Source organism: Bidens hawaiensis, unplaced genomic scaffold (genome assembly GCF_021521415.1).
Source record: "Bidens hawaiensis isolate Kalapana, Puna unplaced genomic scaffold, B.hawaiensis_p1.1 tig00005195_1, whole genome shotgun sequence".
Taxonomy (NCBI): Eukaryota; Viridiplantae; Streptophyta; class Magnoliopsida; order Asterales; family Asteraceae; genus Bidens; species Bidens hawaiensis.
In genome coordinates this window covers 1,137,501-1,161,596 of record NW_027491335.1, presented here as the reverse complement: position 1 = coordinate 1,161,596, position 24,096 = coordinate 1,137,501, and the positions used below count along the sequence as shown (strand labels likewise).

The 24,096-nt window shown below is 36.4% G+C and overlaps 2 protein-coding genes and 2 non-coding genes across 4 annotated transcripts; 2 read left to right on the top strand and 2 right to left on the bottom strand.

Moving 5' to 3' along the window:
* Nucleotides 1–826: 826 nt before the first annotated feature.
* LOC143629374 (pollen-specific protein SF3-like) lies at nucleotides 827–2,069 on the bottom strand. Its single transcript, XM_077098666.1, has 6 exons — nucleotides 2,059–2,069; nucleotides 1,746–1,866; nucleotides 1,542–1,638; nucleotides 1,387–1,427; nucleotides 1,218–1,307; nucleotides 827–1,114 (listed from the first exon to the last, which is right to left on the bottom strand). The coding sequence occupies exons 1-6, from the start codon at nucleotides 2,067–2,069 to the stop codon at nucleotides 827–829; spliced, it is 648 nt and encodes a 215-aa protein (XP_076954781.1).
* A 6,959-nt stretch (nucleotides 2,070–9,028) lies between these two features.
* Nucleotides 9,029–10,348, top strand: LOC143629373 (uncharacterized). The gene has a single exon (XM_077098665.1). The coding sequence runs from the start codon at nucleotides 9,029–9,031 to the stop codon at nucleotides 10,346–10,348; it is 1,320 nt and encodes a 439-aa protein (XP_076954780.1).
* Nucleotides 10,349–13,998: 3,650 nt separating this feature from the next.
* Nucleotides 13,999–14,070, top strand: TRNAP-UGG (transfer RNA proline (anticodon UGG)). Its single transcript has one exon. It is a non-coding gene; the product is annotated as a tRNA-Pro (tRNA).
* A 1,981-nt stretch (nucleotides 14,071–16,051) lies between these two features.
* Nucleotides 16,052–16,123, bottom strand: TRNAG-UCC (transfer RNA glycine (anticodon UCC)). Its single transcript has one exon. It is a non-coding gene; the product is annotated as a tRNA-Gly (tRNA).
* Nucleotides 16,124–24,096: the final 7,973 nt, after the last annotated feature.

The following is a 24,096-nucleotide window of genomic DNA, read 5'->3' as shown; positions in this document are numbered from 1 at the left end:
ACACCCGTGAACACTCGTATGAAGGCACAATAGTGCGATGAGATAATACACGTTCAGTTCAATGATCCAATTAGCAAACACCACATACTCGTCTAGTCTCTCATCATCACCTTGTGTCGCCGAAACTATATGATTGAAGTAGGAATCAAACCTAGGTCACGTGAAACACAAGTCTCTTTCTTACCACCAAAAACTCATTGGCTTAATTAAGTGACTTAATTAATGAATTAATAATACCTTTAGGAATAAAGATCATAAAAGTATTTAAAGAAGTGAAAAAATTATTGTTTTAAAGAAATGTGGAATTACTATAAAAAAAATACCGAGTTTGTAAACAAAGAAAATAAACTACAGAAAAAGTCCTTTATGTTTATATAGGTTTACATGTTTCATCATTTATCTTTGAAAATCATGTTGAACATCTTTTTTTGTTAACTTTTGTAACGGATTTTCACATTATTTTGTTTTATTATATAGAACAATTTAAGATAAATAAAGTATTTTACAAATAAATATATAATGTTTATCATAGTAGTTTTAATTAAATTTTTATAAATTAATTTATTTTGGTGTACACAAGAATCTGGTTTTGAAATGAAAGGACATGTAAAAAAAGGTGATTATGTGGAAATGCAAGGATGTTTAATTTGTAGGATGGAGACAAAATGCTTATGCACACAATAAGTATTGTGAAACAAATTTATTAGACCATGAATACAACACAAACTGGTGTTGGACAAAAACAAAATACTCGATCAATAGCGTTTGATCTAGTCGAGCTAGCTCGTTCTTAAACACGACAGTACTTAAGATATCATCAAACGGGTCAAGTTTGGACTTCTGGTTCAGGAGTTGGTTCAGGAGCAGGAGCTTCTGGTTCAGGAGCCGATTCAGGAGCTGCTGGTTCAGGAGCTGATTGATCAACAGTTTCGCCCGCAGAGGCTTCTTCGACCTCAAGCTGGCTGTAGTTTCCTTTCTTCTTAAAGAGTTGGATGTGATGGTGCTTGCAATAGAGCCTGCCTTCATGAGCAATGTAGTTTGATGGGCTTATTGTGCACCCGCCATGACAGCATTTGAAACAAGCTCCGTGGTATGCAGTTCCATCCACCTTAACCTATATATTATTATTATTCATATTCAAATAATATAAAATCTTTTAGTTAGTGAAACGACTCATTGCTAAATGAAATGGTAGTTAATATATATGGTTTAATTACCCGCTCGGTTGGATAAACGATCTTGGTACACGCTAGACATTTGTCTCGGGTACCCTCGAAGAAACTTGAGAGTTTGGCTGAACTCCGAACCTGGTACAAAGAAAGCAACGTGGAATAATAGGCGGCTCAAATAATCACAATAACCGTAAATGGGAAGTTAAGTTAATACCTCTTGACTAACAGTCCTTTCTAGCTTGATTTTTGGTGTTCCTAAATCATGACAACATTTAAGTAGAAATAGTGTGTCATGTAAAAAACAATAAATTTATAATTTACTATTTTTGAAAATTAATAATAACAATATTATTATTAAATTATAAAAACCTTCAAAACATTTTTCCAAGCTGCCAGTTCTCTTGAAAAGCTGATCAAAGTGATGCCTGCAATAAACCACTCCATCGAAAGAATTGAAGTTGCTAAGCTGCAAAATTTTGGTGAGAAAAAATATATATAAACAAAATTACAAATGAATTATTTTATAATCTATTTATATATAGGTCGGATCATATAAAAAAAATGTTATTATACCTTAAGGGTACTGTTGCAATGATGGCATCTGAAGCAGGATTTATGATAAGTTCGTTGCTTAGCTACTAATTTATCAACCAAATACACAGTTTTCTCGCAAACCGAGCATTTTTGGTTGTTCCTGCGAATGATTTATTCATTTTGAAAGAGTTCTTTTTCTCTTGTTATTTGAAAAATAACGCAAGAAAAAGAACTCCGAAGAAACTCCTTTATTGTTTTGTGATTGAATTACGATTTTCATGTCATTTAAAAGATATGGAAATTTTTTTGTGTGTGGATTGCAGCATATTAAGGAAAATATGAATGTGATTACCACCCATGCATGCTTAATTTGTATCCGATCTTCAAGGATTTCCCCTTTGTTTCCTTTTATTCCTCGTATATATTTAGAAATTTTAGAAAACTATGAGAAAAATAAAATGTTTTTAGAAAAAAAAAATCTGAATTATGTTTTCTAACTCTGGTGTCCTAAATATCTACAACCATATATTATAAACAGAAATCTACTATTATAAGACCGTTCGTAATGGCAGCTTTGCCACCAACGTTTTGGAGGAAAACGCGGGGGTACACCGCCCCCTCCCTGCGTTATGTAATTTTATTTTTCCAAACGTTTTGTATAAAACGCTAGATCTGGCTCAAATATCAAAAAACTATCCGTTGGGGTTACCTTTGGAGATGGAGATGGGTTACTGTTCACCGCCGGTGAGTAACTCCGGCAGCGGCTGCGGAGGAGGAGGAGGTGTTGGAAGGAGACCTTGTTTTCTGATTTGGCTTCGAGCTTGCGGCGGCGGAGGCGGCGGCTGCGAAGGAGGAGGAGGTGTCTTGGGTTGGTGTGTTGGTGGATAACAAACAGGCGAAGAAGGAGGTTTCAGATTTGGTTTTGGAATGAAATGGAAGAAGATCTGATTTGGGTTTGGTATTTTTTTAATATTAATGTAGTTTTTTAATTATATATTTAATTATTTAAATGATTTATAATTTAAAAAAACAAATAAAATTAATAGCGACTGGGCGCCACGTGGCGCATAACCCCTGGTAGTGGAGAGTTATGACTACAACCTGTTTTTGTACAAAACCATAACTCTGACCGGACGCCACGTGACGCATAACCCCTGGTAATGGAGCTTCATGACTACTCATGGTCTAATAAAACATGGTTTTTCAACACAGGTGTCTTAATCACATGAGCTCTGCCTTTTATTTTCACTTCATGTTAAGGTGACACGTGGTTTCACCACAATTGGGAAATTGACGGTTCCAAATTAGGGTTTCATTGTAATCCTCAACTCCCACGTTTTCACACCCCATCAATCCTTCCAAGCTTCCTTCCTACAGCCTCACTCTAATTTGTCGCTGATCAATCGTCATCTCCCTCGCGTGATTTTGATTTGGAGCCAGAGGTCTCGTGATTGCAGGTAATTAAGGGTTTTTGTGTACAATAATTTGAAATTGATTAGGTTATGGTCGATTTAGGTATATATATATATATATATATATATATATATATAGTTACTGTTATTGTGATTTATCTTTGTGATTCAAGTTAGGATCTTAATTTTAGGCATTATCTGTGCAAACAAAAATTAAGGTTTTTAGTGTTCTCCATCAACGCAGTTGGAAGCGCCGGTTGTGGTGATGGAATTACTGGAATAGCAGTAGAGGTGGAAGCGGTTGTGTTTTTATTTTATGAAATTGATAACATCATGAGTGAATCAATTATCGGTTGTGAATTCATAACCGCCACACTACCGGATCGGACGCCAATGATGCCATTAATCGGTAATTTTCTCTTATAGCTTTTTATAATCTCTATCTAAGATTAACAATATCACCACCATCTGAGTTCTGATTATAGCCCACTATGTCATTACTGTTTCATCATTGATTCACCTTCAATTTTTTTATGTATACTTTAGATTAGGGTTCACATCAGAGAAAATAAAAAGGCTGGATTGGGAGTATTGGTACAGAGGAGTTTGTAAAAAAAATTCGATATTCAAGACATGGCTGAAGTTTTGTAAAAAAAAACTTATATTCAAATATGAGTTCTTGCAGCTACTTACTACTTAGAAGCAACAATGGTTTGGCCCTATAGTGGAAACCCTCAAAATCAGGTGTTTGCTATATTATATTTGTTATAATTATGAGTTAAAAATTGTAAATTATTGAGCTATTTTGCAGTTGGCACTGTTGGCAACATATATTGGTGGCGATTTCCTTGCGTTATACCATTTTATAAGAAGTTTAGCTGTCAAAGAGCTTTTTCCAGATGCCCGAGACAACTATGTTACTCTTTGATAAGGTAAACGGGCTAATATGTTTTAGAGTTGGCAATTTTAACATGTTAACTAATGAACAAGTTGATTTGGGGTATGGTTTGTTTCTAATGGCTCAAAAGTAGCCAAAAGTGTGTTCTATATGCACACAACCTCCTAAATTCGTTTTATTTGAAAGTTAACTATTACAGATTATTTGTTTTCCAATGTTATTTTGCAGAATAAATCTTCCCATTTGAAATCACTTTATGCATATGCCCACGTTGATTTTACAAAGCCATTACAAAGGTGTTCCTCACAAACTATGTCACAAAACATATATTCAATGCCAACAAATTAACTTTGGAAATAGACCAAAGAAGTAAGTTTGGATGCAAATTATAAGAAAACTGTTGGATTTATTTTTTGTTATTGTCTTGCAATTATGCATCTACATTTCTGATTAATATTTGTTTTTTAATTAAAATATGTTTATCTAGAGCATTTGTGCCTCAGAGAAGGTGGAGAAGCATTACAAGTCGATATAGTGTTGTATTATCCAGAATGAAGCAATTTAGAGCGATGAATAAGCTCAAGAAACTCGCTTTGAAAGTAAACATTAGTATTAATTTATCATGTTGTGATTCTGGTGGTACGAGGTGATTATTATTTAATAGGAATTTTAATAATCTGAATTACATAATCAGTTGTAATCTCCAAGATTCTGATAACGTTCCTGATGATCTTGAATCAAGGTGTCCCAAGTAGGAAGCAACCACAAAGCTGCACAAATTTTTTGAAAGTTTTCGAACAAGACGAAACCTATTCGACTGTGCAGTTCTAATTGAACAAGCTGGTATTTGTTATAAGTGTTCAGTATTTAATTTTATATATTTCTCTTCCAATTTGTTTGTTGATTTATTTGTATCTTAATGCATTATTGTAGGTGAAAGTTGTTAGAAAGTTTTTCAACACTCAAAAGTGTTTTAGCCACATTAGCATCTGGATGTTGGTTTTAGGGGTGTGCAAACACAAGAAACCGGACCGACCCGGGTTTAACCCGACCCGACCCGAGAACCGAAACAATTTAAAAACTGGAACCGATGATCAGACCGACATATGCACTTCGGGCTTCCTTGATTTCGGTTTCGGTTAGGTCTCCTAACGGGTAAAGACCGAGACCGATAAGTTATTGATGAAGATGAAGGAACTACATGACCAAACTATCAGTACAATAGAGTGACCAAGATCAGATGGTTCAATGCTTGAGTTCCGGCGACTTCACGCTTTGCAAATCTTCGTGGAGGTGGTTAAGACGCTTTGTTCTTTTCTCATAAAACACGATGAAAAGACCTTTATTTAGCACACGTCACACATGAATCCACCATGGTCAAACTCGTGTACTCTTTGTTGACCACCCTATATCCAGTGTTCATTTTTTTTTATATTTTACTGAGAGTGATGATGGAAGGATGGTTGATGATGTTCTTTTATGGTGATGGTATAATCCACACTACTAATATAAAAAACGTTTTTATTAGACTTATTGGGAGTTGGAGTATAGACATGCACCGATTAGAAGTTTAAACTTTGAAGATACATTAAACTACATTTCATTCATTTTTCAAGTCCGGCTTCATATTAAACATTAATGATTACATTTTGTCGGGTTTCATTGGCTTTTGAGTAGTTGGGACCGATAACCGACCGAAACCGATAATGCAATGAAACTATGGACCGATTTTATATTGCAATTTAGGGTTGGTTCGGTTTCGTGTAAAATCGGTCCGGTTATTCAGGTTTTTTCGGGCCGGCTCTAATCTTGCACACCCCTAATTGGTTTATGATAAAGGAGCTATGAAGGTAATTTCAATCTAATTAACATAATGGTATATTAAATCTTTTATATATATATATATATGATGAGTATCATTATAAAACTGTTAAATTATTTAAGAACTTGAAGAAACCCTTGAAAACTAACGTTTTTTATAAAAAATTTTGTATGTCAATGTTAATTGAGTGTAGTTTTATCATTTTTCTATATCTATATTTACAATTACAATTTTGAAAATTAGTTTTTATACATATCTATGCTTTTTTTTACACCTATGTAAATTTGTTAGTTATAAATTTTACACGTATGTAAACTTATGATTAACATATGTAATCAAAACTTTTTATATAAAATAGACAGAATTACAAATTTTGTCCTTTAAAATAAGACGAATTACGGTTCGTGTCCTTTTCTAAGTTTCCTTGCAGGCGGTGTACTTTAAACTTTTTTTTCCTACAAGTTATGTCCTTTACACTAACTGGGTTAGAAAAACTCTGTTAAATCCCATCACGTGAGAAGCATGTGAGGGTAGTTTTGTCTTTTTGCCTACCCTGCAACTTCTTCTTCTTCTTCTGTTTCTGTATCTATTAACACACACTTTGATTAACAATCTAGGGTTTCACCAAGGTATCACCACCGCCACCATAGCTCCGCCACCAGCCACCGTCTCCATCTCATCTCAGATTCATCACCACTCTCCCGGCCACCATCACCACCGCCACCACCTGCAAGGCTGCAAGTCTGCAACACCCAACATCACCACCGCTTATCCCCACCAACAAGTGTCACCATCTCTGTGACCACCATTAGATCCGACCACCACTTATCCCGACCACCCTGCAACACCAAACTGCTTAGAACCCACAAACCCAGATCCAACTCGCCGGAGAACCCATAAACCCAGATTCCGGTCAAACTCACCGGAGAAGACACAAACCCAGATCCATCTTCCAGATCCAACTCGCCGTCATAATAGTTTGTAATGTTTATGGCTGAATCCGAGTGGCACGTTTCCGGAAAAGCTTCGATGCACTGATCTTCGTTCAGGAGGTGCTTTACGCTATTTTTGTGAGCCAAACATCGTAGCTAGGTTTGGGGAAACGACAACAGAACTCGTGGTCTTCGGAGCTACACAACGTCCGGCGGCCTGAGATCTAATCCGACCAACGGAAACCGAAGGTTTAGGGTTTGTTTCTTCTTCTTCTTTGCGAATGTACAGTCATTATCTTCAATCGACGACGGAGACGATGACCCAGTAATCGCTCCGACATAGTTTTCAAATCGATACCGTTGAAAGCTTTTATTATAGGAGATAATAGGAGAAGAAGAAGGAGGGAGATGTTTTGATTTTATTATTATTATTATTATTATTATAAATAATAATAATAATTGTTAATAGATTAACTATTGAATCTGGGTTTGTGGGTTCTCCGGGAAGATGAATTAGGGTTTTCAACGGGAAGATGAAGATGATGATGGAACCATACGGAGGTGTTTGCGGAGATGGCGGTTGGAGATCGGATGGTTGTGGTTTTTTGGTGGTGGTGGTGGTGGTGTTCATGGGTGTTGGTGGTGGATGGAAAGGGAGATTAAAGAAACATAGGGAAAGAGGAAGAAGAAGTTGCAGGTACAGGTGAAAAGACAAAAATGCCCTCACATGCGCCTCACGTGAGGGCATTTAACTGAGTTTTTCTAACCCAGTTAGCGTAAAGGACATAACTTGTAGGAAAAAAAAGTTTAAAGTACACCGCCTGCAAGGAAACTTAGAAAAGGACACGAACCGTAATTCGTCTTATTTTAAAGGACAAAATTTGTAATTCTGTCTATAAAATATGATAAAACTACTATTAAATAATGTTAATATATAAAAGAATTTTAAAAATGTTTGGTTGTTAAGGGTTCCTAAGAGTTCTTAACTTTTTTAGAGTTCTTAAATGATACAAGCCCTATATATATATATATATATATATATATATATATATATATATATATATCTAATTTGTGATTATTTTACCGGCAATGTGGCCTCAATACGGGCATTATCGTCCCAAACGAGAAAATTTTCAAGATTTTGTTTTGTTTCTTTATACCATGGCCACATGTTCAGTTGTATATATGAGCTTTGCATTATGGACAGAACTATATTTGGCTACTATTTTTAAGTCTCGAATGAAATTAATATGTAATTGCAAATGAAACATTATTATATTTAATTTGTATTTATTTATTTATTATAAATTATGCTTAACTTTAAAATGTTTGATACCTAATCCCGTGTAGTACACGGGTTATAACGTAGTTATAAAATATGCAGGAAGCTTTAACGTGAACGTGTAACAAAGGACGAGGAGTAGTTTCATGTGCCAGATGTATAGTATACTCGGGTGTGCTTGAGTTAGATTCATTGTTGTTAAATGAATGGACACACTTTTGTACTCACGTTGCATCAATCAGTTAAAGACAACGTGTTGGGAATTCCCGAGTCGGCCCGTGGCTTGGTGCGTGGGACGACTAGGATATTAACTTGGCGTGCAAGTTAATCTGGTTATTTATGGATAATTATTTTATGGAAAATCTATTTAAAGTTTAGATGAAGATAATTATTGCGTTGATATTATTATGTTCTAAATATACTCTAACGCGTTTAGGTTAGTTTATATATACCGTGTTTAAAGGGTAGGGACATTGTATCAAGTTTTTGAGTCAGATTTTTTGATCATTAATAATATTGGGTGTTAGCCATAGTGTTTGTTTTCTTCGTTCTTGTTCATTACGCACCTTTGATTACCATAATTGGTATCAGAGCAGTTACGCTCTTGGTGGTGATCGATAAGGAGGAGACCGAAGACTCAAGACATCGATCAAAGTCGTGATCGACAAGGAGGTTTGGTCAAGTCATATTCTTATCCAGTTCAACGGCGGGGATCAGAAGAACGAGGAGGTTCATCGATCGGTTATTTTTGTTGGGAGTAGTTTTCGTATTCTGTGGATTTCTTGGGTTTTATGAGAATTACGAAAAGGTATTACAAAAGTCAAAGCTTCAAAAAAATAATTGTTTTGCACAAGTTAAGTATTGGCCGGAAGGTGCTATTTATCTTTTGTATTCCGATTTGAAAAAAAAAAGAAAAAAAAAGAAAAGGCTCCAAGAAAATATTGATTTACGAAATCAGTTTTAATCAAGTCATAAGATGGGCGATCAACAGGCAAAAGAAATGAACCCGAACTCGTTTCAATGTCCGAAACTATCAACAACGAATTACACGGTTTGGGCTATGCACATGCGCGTGCTGATGAATGTGCATGGCGTGTGGGACACGATCGATCCGGGTAACGACGATGCAAAACTAAACAATATTGCAATCGCTTTGATTTTTCAGTCGATCCCTGAAGCACAGATTTTACAAGCGGGTAATCTGCGCACGGCGAAAGAGATGTGGGAAGCGTTAAAGACCCGACATCTAGGTGCAGAACGGGTGAAGGAGGCGAAGCTCCAAACCCTAACGTCAGAGTTCGACGGGTTGAAGATGAATGAAACAGGGACGATTGATGAGTATGCAGCCACGTTATCGAGTTACTCGTCAAAAGCCGCCACGCTCGGAGAGATATTCTCGGAAGAAAAGATGGTAAAAAAGTTCCTTACGAGTTTTTCGAGACGTTTTATTCATATTGTGGCATCACTTGAGCAAGTTTTAGATTTAAAGACGGTTGGGTTCGATGATGTGGTGGGTCGATTAAAAGCCTATGAAGAGAGAATAAAAGAAGACAATCTTCAAACCAAGAGCAGTCAAAGTCGGTTAATGTTCACCAAATCTGAACCAGTTAGCAGGGGTCGAGGTCGAGGATCCTATGCTTCAAGAGGACGGGGACGCGGTCGAGATGATAAGAAAGGAAAAGGTATGGAACGAGATTTGTCACATATTAAATGCTACAGGTGCGATGAATTTGGGCACTTTGTCTCGAGGTGCCCTGACCGATTTCGGAAATATGAAGTAAATCTAAACCGAACAGAAGAAAATAAAACAAATGGTTTAGATGCTTCGTTTTTCATGATGGAAGGTGTTCGGGAAACCGTATACCTTAACGAAGATAAAGTAATTCAGACGAAGTACGATACCGATTCGGGCGAGACCGACATGTGGCACTTAGATAATGGTGCGAGTAACCATATGACGGGAAACCGTGAATATTTTGCGGAACTAAACGAGCAAATAGACGGACGAGTAAGGTTCGGGGATGGTTCGTGTGTGCCGATCAAAGGGAAGGGTTCGATTGTTTTTAAAGGTAAAAGTGGAGAACATAAATTGATTACCAATATTTATTATATTCCGGATTTGCAATGTAATGTGATTAGTTTGGGTCAAGCAACCGAGTCGGGTGGTGATATTCGGATGAGGAGTAACTACTTAACGATGCACGATAGTAGTGGAATGTTACTAATGAAGGTAACGAGGAACTCCAAGATGCTTTATAAAATCCGACTAAATATTGGCAACCCAACGTGTTTATAAGCAAAATTACCAGGTATGTTCTCCGGTGTTTGCGGGTCAATAGACGTCGGATCTGGACGAGTGAAACCGAACCCAACCCAAACTAACAGCAGCAATAGCGACGCTTCAGGTACAAACTGCAGCAATAGCGACGATGAAACCGTCGCAAACAGCAGCAGTTTAGTCGCTAACAGCAATGATTCTGTCGATGAAACTGTCGCTAACTGCAGCAATGAAAGTGTCGCTGGCAGCAGAATTCCCGTCGCAAACTGCAGTAAGGTAAATTCCAATGAAGAACTCGAAGAACTACTAGTGTTATTGAATGATGAATTGAGTAGTTTTGATGAAGCGAAATCGAAACCCGAGTGGATGAAAGCGATACGGGCCAAGAAAAAGAAAACGTGGAGTTTGACGGGGTTACCAAACGAAGTTAAACCAATCAGTAAACGGGTATTCAAGGTAAAACGGAATCCCGGCGAGTCGATAAACAAACACAAGGCGAGGCTTGTGGTGAAAGGATGCGTGCAACAACCCGGGATTGATTATGATGAAGTGTTCGCCCCGGAAGCACGAATCGAGAAGATACGGTTTTTGGTTGCTCTCGCGCGGATTAAATTCAAGGAGATGCAAGCCTTGTTAAAGTTAAAAGATCTCCCTTGTACGACTCAGAAATTCACGACTCGGAAATTCAGGGGGTGACTGTTGGGAATTCCCGAGTCGGTCCGTGACTTGGTGCGTGGGACGACTAGGATATTAACTTGGTGTGCAAGTTAATCTGGTTATTTATGGATAATTATTTTATGGAAATCTATTTAAGGTTTAGATGGAGATAATTATTGCGTTGATATTATTCTGTTCTAAATATACTCTAACGCGTTTAGGTTAGTTTATATATACCGTGTCTAAAGGGTAGTGACATTGTATCAAGTTTTTGAGTCAGATTTCTTGATCATTAATAATATTGGGTGTTAGCCATATTGTTTGTTTTTTTCGTTCTTGTTCATTACGCACCTTTGATTACCATACAACGGTTGTTTTTTTGTTTGAGCATTTCACTTAAAATGTAAGTGATAAAGTGTACATAAACAGTATTCATTCTATTCATCTCATTGCTTTATGAAGTCTTTGGCGGGTGCGTAATGAATTCACTTTTAATGCCAAGGTTAGTTTGGATCAATCGAGGGTGGTTTGACTACTGTTGATTGCAACAAATGGTGTCGGTTTAATTGTTTTCGGATTTGATTCTTTTAATATGTCCCCCATGTGGCCATGTTTATACAATGTGAAGTATGTATGTATGTATGTATGTTGCTATATTCGTAGCTAATTAAATTTAGATGATTGTTACTCTATTAGTAAAAAATGAATTTAGATGATTGTTAGAAAAAAGAATAAAATTACAAGAAAATATTGTTACTTCATAGCTTATGATTTTCCTCTTGTACAGAGGGTCGTAATTGTGTATAAATATATTTACATAAATAACTAGAAAAAATAAAATAATAATATTTAACACACTATCTATAACAAAATGCATTATTAATTTAAAATGGGCATTTGGTCTGGTGGTATGATTCTCGCTTTGGGTGCGAGAGGTCCTGAGTTTGATTCTCGGAATGCCCCTAAAAATGTTGTCTTTTTCTTTTTTTAAAAAAATTTTAAAAATGAAGTTAATTATTGTGTTGTTTCGTTTGTGTCTTATTATTTTATTACCATAACAGAAAAAAAGTTTTGAACATTTAAGAAAGGAGTTACAAGATAAACCTTGAGACCAAAACCATTGTGTGTGTTCGTGTTTACGTATTAGTGTTAAAAGAGAGACTATATATATCGCAATGATTGTACCAAGGTTTGTAATGATGTATGTATATATGTGTATATACTACCTGAAGCACTGAACAACATTGGTGATTTAAGCACACAAGCATAATCTGTGTCAGTTAAACATTAGCCCAGAATATGAAATATTTCACTATTAGGAATAGATATGCCTCCATATGAGCTTTGTAAACATCAAAATTTAAACAACTGAACTTAGAAGACATTCTACATCTGAGTGAGTATAATGCAAAGAAGTCCAAAACTAAAACTAAAAGCACCTCCAATTCACTCATTTTACTTACTTTGAAGAATATAATGTCAGTAAACTCATATATCAAGCGTAGTGATTACTAATTAAAACAGGCACATAAAGAAAACAAGTGGGCATTTGGTCTAGTGGTATGATTCTTGCTTTGGGTGTGAGAGGTCCCGAGTTTGATTCTCGGAATGCCCCGTTTTTCTTTTACAATTGTATACTTATTTTAGCACTTTTTTTTGTTTTTGATAATCTAGTACAGAGATGACAACCCTAACTTGTAGAAACAAAACCATTTTATTTTAAAGGAATCTCATCTTATACGCCACAAACGCGCGGGCACCCGTCTAGTTTAAAAATATAAATAAAGTTAAATTGTTAACTGCAATAAAGACTTGATTAAATTATAATTGAGTATGATTGTATCCTTTCAACAAGCTTAGATCAAAACTAGTTAAACATGGCTATTAATTTCTGTACAGCATGAAGTGAGCCACAGTCAACTCATTGTCTGACAGCAGTCACACTTAAAACATTTAATAGGATAAAAGAATCATTGACGTTCAGTTATTTTTATTGTGTACGTTGATGGAATCATTTAAAAGTTTTCAACCAACTGCACCAACAAAGTTACTGTAAATACAGTAAATTATAATGGCATAAAGAAGTGGGCATTTGGGTGCGAGAGGTCCCGAGTTCGGTTCCTGGAATACCCCAAAACTTTTTTATTCGTTTTTAGCCGTTTCATTCATGGGGTTGTTTGGTTTTTGTCTTATTATTGTGTATTGACAAATAAACTTGGCATGCCCATCACTGGATTAGGACATGTAACTTCATTACTTTTTGCCAAATTCTTAGGCACCAAGTTGGTGAAAAGTTGGCAACCAGAATAAGCAACACATAAACCTAAAAGTGTTTATGGTACCAATGATTTCATGTATTATTCAGTAAAAGTCATCCCCTTATATAGGGTTAGAGATACAAATCATACAATCATAATTAACATAATACAATGTTCTAAATATGGATTATGAAATACTTATTCATATACAATTCAATATTGTCAGAATATAAAATATATCTTATAATAAAACCAACATATCAAGCTAAAACAGTTATCAAATCTGCAGAACAGATCAAAACCAGATAATATGCTTGTTGAGTGCATGATTTCTTTATAATAAGAGAATTTTGGTATATTATGAATCTTCCCATTTATTGTACCAAGGCTTGTAAAGAGGTTTCCCATGGTCTTCCTACTCTTCGAGTAATTAACTATGCTGCCAAAGAGTTTTTAAGCTTCTGTCTCTAATGAAGTATGCATGTATGTAAGTATATCACTTAAGCATACATATCTTATTTTTTAATCAAACAACTTTGATAAGCATCTGCAGTTCTGCACAGAATCTGAAATGTCTGCATGACCTTTGAAAATTTCAAACAAGCAAACTTAGCGGTGATTCTACACCTGAATTTGTAGCATAAAAGTCAAACTAAAAGTAAAGCCACCTCAATTCACTCTTTTTGCATACTTTGGAGAATGCAATGTCAGTAAACTCCTATATAAATAAGAAAACAGGCACATAAAGCAATTGGGCATTTGGTCTAGTGGTATGATTCTCGCTTTGGGTGCGAGAGGTCCTGAGTTTGATTCTCGGAATGCCCCCTTTTTATGACAAAATCAACTCATTTTATATGAACTCTTAATTGCTAATATTTATTAAAATATGGCATCCTGATAGAAATATGAACTAAAGTCAACTGAAGACTTTTGAAACAAATCTACCTACTACATTAATGGTATATGCCAAAACCATATGCTAGGAAATGTGACAAGATTCATTGTCAAAAACAGCAATCTATATTTCGTAGTTCTCAATCATTTCGTGGAACCGGGCGTGAAAATTTCATACTAAAACAAAAGCCAAAAGATTAACCAAATTGTTCATACTTGAAAATGAAAATTTCATAAAATAATAAAAATACTAAAACAAAAGCCTAAAGATCTTGCTTTGTGATTTGCATAAGCAATGTGTTCATTATAATAAGAGAGATTGGAGTTAATTTTATTAATTTGCTGAATTTAGGTAAGTTGTTTAAATGGATTAAGTGCTAAATCAAAGAAAACTAAATAAAATCAAGGTAAAAAATAAAAAAGAATTCTGAATTGCTGATTTTTTTCCTAAAATTGCACCTTCAGTCAAGGAAGTCGCTATAACATCGACTCGCCCTAAACAATCGCCTAGGCGCCAAGGTGCACCGCTTTTAATAACTATGGTTTGAGACAACTAAACCATTGCACTTAATGTTGGTAGCAATACACTGATCTTAGTTTTTAAAGGTCGCGTAGCAATTTAAAGGAAAAAAGAGCCAAGACCCTCCTGTATCAGAGACTGTAGCCTCATGCTACTAACGGTTAAATGCACTTATTCCAAATAAGAATATGCAAAAGTGGGTACATTTACAATTTAAAGGATATAAACAAAGTTAAACTGTCAGCTGCATTGAATGGGCATTTGGTGATAGCAGTTATTACATTGATGGAATCTTTTTTTAATCAACTGCACCAACTAAGTGACTGTAAATTCAGTAAAGAATGATGGTATAAACAAGTGGGCATTTGGTCTAGTGGTATGATTCTCGCTTAGGGTGTGAGAGGTCCCAAGTTCAATATAATAATAATGATATACCGTGGATTCCTAACATTACCATTCATAACCCGTTGGGCATGACTAAGTAGCTCCACGGTCTAAAGGCGCTAGGAAGCCACAATCTATGAATGTTATTTTTAAGCGACTTAGTTTTGCTATCCAAAAAGAGCTAACGGCCCAGCTTGTTGCCCGTTTGCCTTCTGTATCGATCGATGTAAACACTACTACCTTTTAATGAATGGAAAGTAAATGAGTTTTAAATTATTCTGAGTCGATGAGATTGTTTTAATCATTTTAGTAATCATACATTTCTAAATTTAACAACATCCTTGCAAATGTTCCTAGAAATTTTTTTAAATATAACTGTTTTATAATATATAGAAACATAGATATTACATCAACATAGCAGGTAGGCGGGCAACAAGCTGCGCCGCCACCCCTTTCTGAATTATATCCTATTAAAGACAACCAAGCACATATGCATATTATTATATCAAATCACACATAACAGATTGTGAACTAATTTCATAGAAATAGAAACCTAAGTGAGTTTGTGCTAAACTGCTAATAAACATGAATGATGATGATGATAATGATTAGCAATTAAATCTAGAGAATGAACATACAGCATATGTACTCTGTACTCCTTTCAAATCAGCAAACACCTAATTTTGCTGAAGCATTCGAAATTAATTAAGCAAGCAGAAAAACATGAAGAAGAAGAAGAAGAAGAAGAAGTGATTGTGATTGTAACCTGTAACATCATCGATAGCCGTCCGATTGTATTGTATTGTCTTGTAGCAGGATAACTAAAAGGCGTTTGTCTGCGGATGGTTTGAACTTTGAAGAGGCCAAGTCGTAATGCAGCAAACAGGCAAAACTGGAATCGTTTTGACATTTGTATTTCATAATTTCGCGCCAAACGAAAATATTCAAGTTGTTATTTTAGCGGTTAAATAATAATGTTGGAATGAAATAATTAAGGCATAAAAAAGATGCGTTTGCCGGGAGTCGAACCCGGGTCTATTGCTTGGAAGGCAATTATCCTAACCGTTGGACTACAAACGCTTTTGATATCTATTTCGCTGCTCATTTATTAAATTCGTCAGATATATGTGACACATTTCAAAATTCATTCGTCTTTATAAGTTAGTAATTAAGATTTTAAAATCCCGAAACTTTCAATGGTTTGTCACACCTAAAAAGGGAAACCTTATTTGGTTGGATTAAGATTTTAAAGCTTTAGAGATACAAAATCATTATAAACTAACTAACACATTAAAGAAAATGATCTTGTAAAGCCAATAATATTATTAATTCTTATAAACCAATGAAAGACAGAGAGAAGAGTAACAAATAAGATGAAGATGAATGAAAGAGATTTCGTATGAGTATACGAATATATGATACTTACATTTGTGATGTGTGGCTGAGAAAAGAGAAGTAAAGATAAATGTGGCTGAGAATGAAGCATTTCATGAATAATAAGTTATACAAACTAACAAAAAAATTGGTTTTTAATATATATATATAATAACCAAAAACTATTTTTTGTAAATCAAGTCCATATTGTATTGGATATCAAAGAAGCAATTTACTGAATGAAAATCTTAATTCCATTGATAGAGCCATAGGCTATAAATACAAAAGCAAAGAAAAGTTAACTACCAACTAATTGCTAGAAAATAGGAAATAACAAAAGGCAATAACAAACTAAGAAACTAGCTAAAGAATAGGAAATTCAACTGCACGTGCATGACCAATTCTAGCTTTATTATACCAAACTCCAAGTGCCTCCAATGTTACTCTAATAGTCCCTTGACTTATCTTAGTCTTTCAATCCCTCCCTCAAACAAGACTGGGTTTTCATGTTTTGTTTGCCTTTGAGAGAGCACATTCCCAACTCTTCCCTCAGCTTCAGAAACACATCTCTTTTAAGAGCTTTGGTAAAAATATCTGCCACTTGATAATTAGTACCACAAAATTCCATCTCAATCTTTCCTTCCTTAACCAAATCCCTGAGAAAATGAAACCGTACCCCTATATGTTTACATCTACCATGAAACACCGGATTTTTAGATAACTTAATGGCCGAAGTATTATCACATTTGATGCTCGTTTTTTCTTGCACTTCAACTCCAAGTTCTTCCATTAAATCTCTTATCCACATCACTTGGCATGCACACATCGCTGCTGCTACATACTTCGCTTCGGTTGACGACAACGCAATGACACTTTGTTTCTTTGAAGACCATGCCACAGCAGCTCCATCCCACATAACTAAGTAACCCGAAGTACTTTTTCGATCATCCTGGTCACCCGCAAAATCACTATCGTTGTATACTTTCAGCTCACCCTTTCCTCCTCTTTTATACCAAATACCGTAATCAACTATGCCCATTATATACCTCATTATTCTTTTAGCCGCTGCCATATGTTTGTCTGTAGGTTTGGACATAAAACGACTAATAAAACTCACCGCGAACTGCAGATCAGGCCTGGTAGTTGTAATATACATTAAGCTTCCAACCACTTGTCTGAACAAAATCTCATCTACGGGCTCGCCTTCTTCTTGACTCAACTTGCTTCCCGGTACCATCGGATTAATGACAGCATTACATTCTCCCATATTGAACCGAGATAAGACCTCCAATGCATACTTTCGTTGAGAAATATGAATACCGGCAACAGTTTGCACCACTTCTATTCAAAGAAAATAACTCATCTTCCCCAAATCACTCATCTCAAACTCATTCTTCATTGAGTTCTTAAACTTAATTAACATCTTCTCATCATTACCCATATAGATTAAATCATCTACATACACGTTCACATATAGCACCTTCCCTTCGGATTCTTTAAAAAATAGCGTGTGCTCCGATTTGCTTCTTTTAAAACCTTCATCAACAAAATACTTCTCAATTCGGTTAAACCAAGCTCTCGGAGCTTGCTTTAACCCATACAACGCTTTCTTCAATTTATACACTTTCATCTCTTCCCCTTTAACCACATATCCCATCGTTTGTTGAACGTAAACTTCTTCATCAAGCTTTCCATGCAAAAAGGCCGATTTTACGTCCATCTGGTATAAGTTCCAACCTCTTTGAGCCGCGATTGCTATCATCATTCGTATGGTATCCATCCTTGCCACCAGAGCATAGATTTCTAAATAATCAACACCATACTCTTGCCCGTAACCCCGTGCTACCAATCTTGCCTTATGTTTGTCGATCTCTCCTTTCTCATTCAACTTTGTTTTGAACACCCATTTTACACCAATACATTTGGCATCATCAGGTAACTCAACCAATGACCAAGTTTCATTTCGTTCTATCTCTTCTATCTCGACATCCATGGTCATTCTCCATTTTTCATCTTTCACCGCTTCGTCATACTTAATCGGATCTTGATCAACAACATCTTCAATCACATTCGCTTCTTCTACATCCGTTAGATCATCACCTGTCACATAATCTTCCAAGTATCTCGGGGGTCTTCTTTCTCTACCCTCCCTGGCAACAACATTACTTGTACTTGGAACATTACCCGTATCTAAATTCCTACATCATCTTCGGCTTCCTCTACATCCAATTCCCCATTATCATACTCTTCACCAATATTATAATTTCCCCAATATATTGCCTCAACATCCTCCTTTCTCTCCTTTGTATTTCCCCAGTCCCATTCTTTATTTTCTTCGAAAACTACATCTCTACTAACCACGATCTTCATTGTCTTAGGATCCACAAGCCTATAAGCCTTGGATTCCTCGCTCACACCCATGAGAATACACACAAAGCTTCTGTCATCGAGCTTTATGCGTTTCTTCTTTGGTATGTGAACATGGCCCAAACACCCCCAAATTCTAAAATGATCAACTGATGGCCTATTCCACTCCAAGCTTCTTCCGGTGTTTTATTTAATAAGGCTCGACTTGGGCTTCTATTAAGCACATCAAAACACCACACGGCTGCCTCGGCCCAGAAAATTTTAGGCATGTTTTTGGCTGCTAAGAGAGTGATTAGCATACCTATCACAGTTCGGTTTTTACGTTCCGCCACACCATTTTGTTGTGGCGTGAACCGTGTAGTTAACTGCCTTTTAATACCACATTCTTTAGCAAAGTTATCAAATTCTTTTGACAAGTATTCTCCACCTCTATCACTCCTTAAACATTTAATAACTCTACCACTTTCAACTTCAACTTTACTCTTAAACTCCTTAAACTTCTCTAAAACTTGCGACTTTTCAGACAATAAATACACCCAACCCTTTCGGCTATAATCATCGATAAAACTTAACAGGTACCTTTTTCCCGTGTTGGATTGAGGTGTGATTGGCCCACATACATCTGAGTGAATCAACTCCAAAAGTTCGGTTGCACGCCATTTACTTTTCTTCGGGATCGCCTCTCTTGTTTGTTTTCCAATCAAACACTTTCCACAAACTGAGTCATCCACCCGAAACTGTGGAAGATCCCTCACCATTGCTGTTCGTTGCAGATTTCCCATCCCCGTTTTGCTTAAATGACCCATACGTTCGTGCCATAACCTTGCAATATCTTCATCGGCTACATAGTTGCATCCGTCACCCCTTTGATTTGAACCCGACCCTCTAGTTTCTTCATACAAAGGAAACATTCGGTTGGAGCTCATTCGGCTTTGAAATAAATACCCCTTTTCTGGGTGATACACCTTACATGTATCCGACTGAATAAAAAAAGATAGCCCCTTTTGTTGAAGTTGCCCAATACTTAACAAACAATTTTTCAAATCGGGAACATAGTACACATCGTTTACAATGAACACCCCTCCATTAATCACCATTCGAATACTTCCTTTTCCAGACACAGCCATCCTTATGTTGTTTCCCAACTTAATAGTGGTGGAGAATGAGTTATCCATATTCATGAACCTTTCCCTTATTCCACACATATGATTCGAGCAGCCCGAATCTAAAAACCAAATGCAGTTTTTGGTTTCTTCACCCTTTTTGGTCTTAACCATCAATATCACTTCTTCACCCTCATCGAAACCTGCGAAATTAGCTTCTTTGGAGCCGGGACATTCATAAGAGAAATGTCCCAACTTATGACACCTGTAGCATTCCATCGTTTCTTTATTGAAAGAACCCCTTCCACGTCCACGTCCCCTACCTCGTGGACTAGATCTGCCTCTTCCGCGACCACGACCGATCAAGCTTTCACCATCTTCCATTTTAAAGGCTTGTTCTTAATCTTTTTCACCTCTCTTGAACTTTTGTTCGTGAACCACTAGACTACTCTGCAACTCGTCTACGGTCATCTCTTCCACATTTTTCGATTCTTCAATCGAAACTACTACGTAAGTATACTTCTCACTTAACGTTCTCAGGATCTTTTCGACAACCTTTACGTCTTCCATTACTTCCCCATTACTCCTCATCCGGTTTGCAATGGATAAAACCTTACTGAAATATTCCTGTATGGTTTCGTTATTCTTCATCTCCAACACTTCAAAGTCTCGTCTCAACTTTTGTAACATAGACCTTTTCACACATTCATTCCCAGCATACCTTTTTTCATCGATTCCCAGATGGCTTTGGAGGTGCTACGATCAAGGATCTGTTCGAAAGTCACCCTGTCGATGGCTTCAAACAAATAGTTTCACCTGCAGGTCTTTCATTCTAAGATCTTCTAATCTCTTTATCTGGGCTTCACTTTGAGCAATCCCGATTGCTGGCTCGACAATTCCAGGCTCGATTAAGTTCCACACTTGTTTTGCACACAGCAAGTTCTCCTCATCTCACTCCAGTGTTCGTAGTGACCGTCGAACACCGGTATTTTCATTTTTTTCGTCACTCATATTTGCGGAACTCTCAATCTCACGAATAGGACTTTCGCTCTGATACCAATTATTGTATTGGATATCAAAGAAGCAATTTACTGAACGAAAATCTTAATTCCATTGATAAAGCCATATGCTATAAATACAAAAGCAAAGAAACGTTAACTACCAACTAATTGCTAGAAAATAGGAAATAACAAAAAGCAATAACAAACTAAGAAACTAACTAAAGAATAGGAAATTCAACTGCACGTGCATAACCAATTCTAGCTTTATTATACCAAACTCCAAGTGCCTCCAATGTTACTCTAATAGTCCCTTGACTTATCTTAGTCTTTCAGTCCATTACTCCAGCAACCAAGTAAAGTGTTAGCAATTTCAAGCACTTAAAACAAATTAGCAACCACTTTAAAATCCTCTTTGCCAATGTTGGATTTACACCACATACACAACGGAAAACTTTTAAACCATTTCATCATTCTTTACACAACAGAAGACTTTAAATCAATTTCAAAACATCTATAACTTTTAACGTTAAAGACCTTTAAAACCAAATATGTTGTTTTCTAACATAGGAAGTACATGCCCTTGTCATATAGCCCGTACGACACACCATTGTCCACCTGGCACACCCTAAAACACATACTAAAACGAGTCTACACTTTCGTTTTCTAACATAGGATGTACAGACTCAACCATTTATCTTATTACTTATCGGTCCGTAATAGCACATACAACGGCTATCAATCAACAGATATCAAATGCAGCAATCACTTAAAACTCGAGTTATCGCCATTTAATCCCCAATCCTTTACCATTTCATTTACCAAAAAGTTCCCCTTGAATGTAAGTTTATAGGAAAAGTTTTAAACTACAACAAATTCAAAATTTGATAAATCACACTCTACTACAGTATTACCCAAGTAGAAAGAAAAAAGAAAAACAGAAGCTAAGTATATTTTGGGTAGTCGGGTCGGGTATCACCTAATACTATACACGAACCAACAACAAAAATTATGATAGAGGAGGATATTAATGCTCAGTGTGTCCTTTATATGGATAGAAGAGGCCTATTTCTTGTGTGTACCAATTGAAGCATTACCAGAATAAGCAAACAAAACCAACATGTCAAGCTGAAGCAATTACTGAACCTGCATAACAGACCAAATCTGGAAGACGATAAGATGCTTGTTTAAGTTTTTAACAGACCAAATCAGGATTAAACACTAGAAACTTCTTGCTTCAGAGATTTTAGCATCAATTTACCAACTGTTAAATGCAGTGATTCTAAACAAGAATATAAATCATTAAATGGAAAATTATACATGTAAGCACAACATGGTCTCAAATACTTCAATCACACTGATACAAAATAAAGCCATACATAGAAAGCAAATGGGCATTTGGTCTAGTGGTATGATTCTCACTTTGGGTGCAAGAGGTCGAGTTCGATTCTCGGAATGCCCCCTTTTTAAAACTATCTACTTGTTTTATATATGTACACAAAGTGCCACTATATTACCTATTGAAGTGATCTCATAGATCACAAACATGTGCATCTGGATCTGAAAAGATTCTCTAAATAATATCCACTGATGACAAGAATATACGCCCTGCCTGCGGTGCGCGCATATAATGTATATATGTGTGAACCCTCTGGTGGGCAAAAGTAAAATTGCACTAATTTTGACGTTATTTTACTAATCTCGTGAAAATAACGTTAAAAGTGGCGGAAGGTTAATCAGGCATCATGTGGTGGCGTTGATAGCCGAAAGACAAGGGCACATGCACCAATCAGCCGGTGTCCCGATGATTGAGTGCTATGTGCCTTATGTCCAAGGCTTGATGCAAAACTACTATCGAGTCGGCGGTCTCACCGGAAGCAGCCTCTCTATCCCTATGGGATAGAGGTAAGGTTGTCTACATCTTACCCTCCTCAGACCCTACCATAGCATTGCTATTGGTGGGATATACTGAGTACGATGATGATGACAAGAATATGTACCTTCAGCCCTTCACCACCAGACTAGGCAAATGTAACTCCATTATTTTTTTGCCATGATTCTTAGGCCCCAAGTTGGAGAAAAGTTGGCAACTACATTACCAGAATAAGTAAGCATAGGAAAGTTTATAGGAAAAGTTTTAAACTACAACAAATTCAAAATTTGATAAATCACACTCTACTACAGTATTACCCAAGTAGAAAGAAAAAAGAAAAAAGAAAAACAAAAGCTAAGTATATTTTGGGTAGTCGGGTCGGGTATCACCTAATACTATACACGAACCAACAACAAAAATTCTGATAGAGGAGGATATTAATGCTCAGTGTGTCCTTTATATGGATAGAAGAGGCCTATTTCTTGTGTGTACCAATTGAAGCATTACCGGAATAAGCAAACAAAACCAACATGTCAAGCTGAAGCAATTACTGAACCTGCATAACAGACCAAATCTGGAAGACGATAAGATGCTTGTTTAAGTTTTTAACAGACCAAATCAGGATTAAACACTAGAAACTTCTTGCTTCAGGGATTTTAGCATCAATTTACCAACTGTTAAATGCAGTGATTCTAAACAAGAATATAAATCATTAAATGGAAAATTATACATGTAAGCACAACATGGTCTCAAATACTTCAATCACACTGATACAAAATAAAGCCATACATAGAAAGCAAATGGGCATTTGGTCTAGTGGTATGATTCTCACTTTGGGTGCAAGAGGTCGAGTTCGATTCTCGGAATGCCCCCTTTTTAAAACTATCTACTTGTTTTATATATGTACACAAAGTGCCACTATATTACCTATTGAAGTGATCTCATAGATCACAAACATGTGCATCTGGATCTGAAAAGTTTCTCTAAATAATATCCACTGATGACAAGAATATACACCCTGCTTGCGGTGCGCGCATATAATGTATATATGTGTGAACCCTCTGGTGGGCAAAAGTAAAATTGCACTAATTTTGACGTTATTTTACTAATCTCGTGAAAATAACGTTAAAAGTGGCGGAAGGTTAATCAGGCATCATGTGGTGGCGTTGATAGCCGAAAGACAAGGGCACATGCACCAATCAGCCGGTGTCCCGATGATTGAGTGCTATGTGCCTTATGTCCAAGGCTTGATGCAAAACTACTATCGAGTCGGCGGTCTCACCGGAAGCAGCCTCTCTATCCCTATGGGATAGAGGTAAGGTTGTCTACATCTTACCC

Coding starts and splice junctions, on each gene's coding strand:
- LOC143629373 (XM_077098665.1), top strand. CDS start 9,029: ATGGGCGATCAACAGGCAAAAGAAATGAACCCGAACTCGTTTCAATGT.
- LOC143629374 (XM_077098666.1), bottom strand. Junction 1,428..1,541: donor CTTGGAAAAATGTTTTGAAG/GTTTTTATAATT, acceptor GTCATGATTTAG/GAACACCAAAAATCAAGCTA. Junction 1,308..1,386: donor AAAGGACTGTTAGTCAAGAG/GTATTAACTTAA, acceptor TCTTTGTACCAG/GTTCGGAGTTCAGCCAAACT.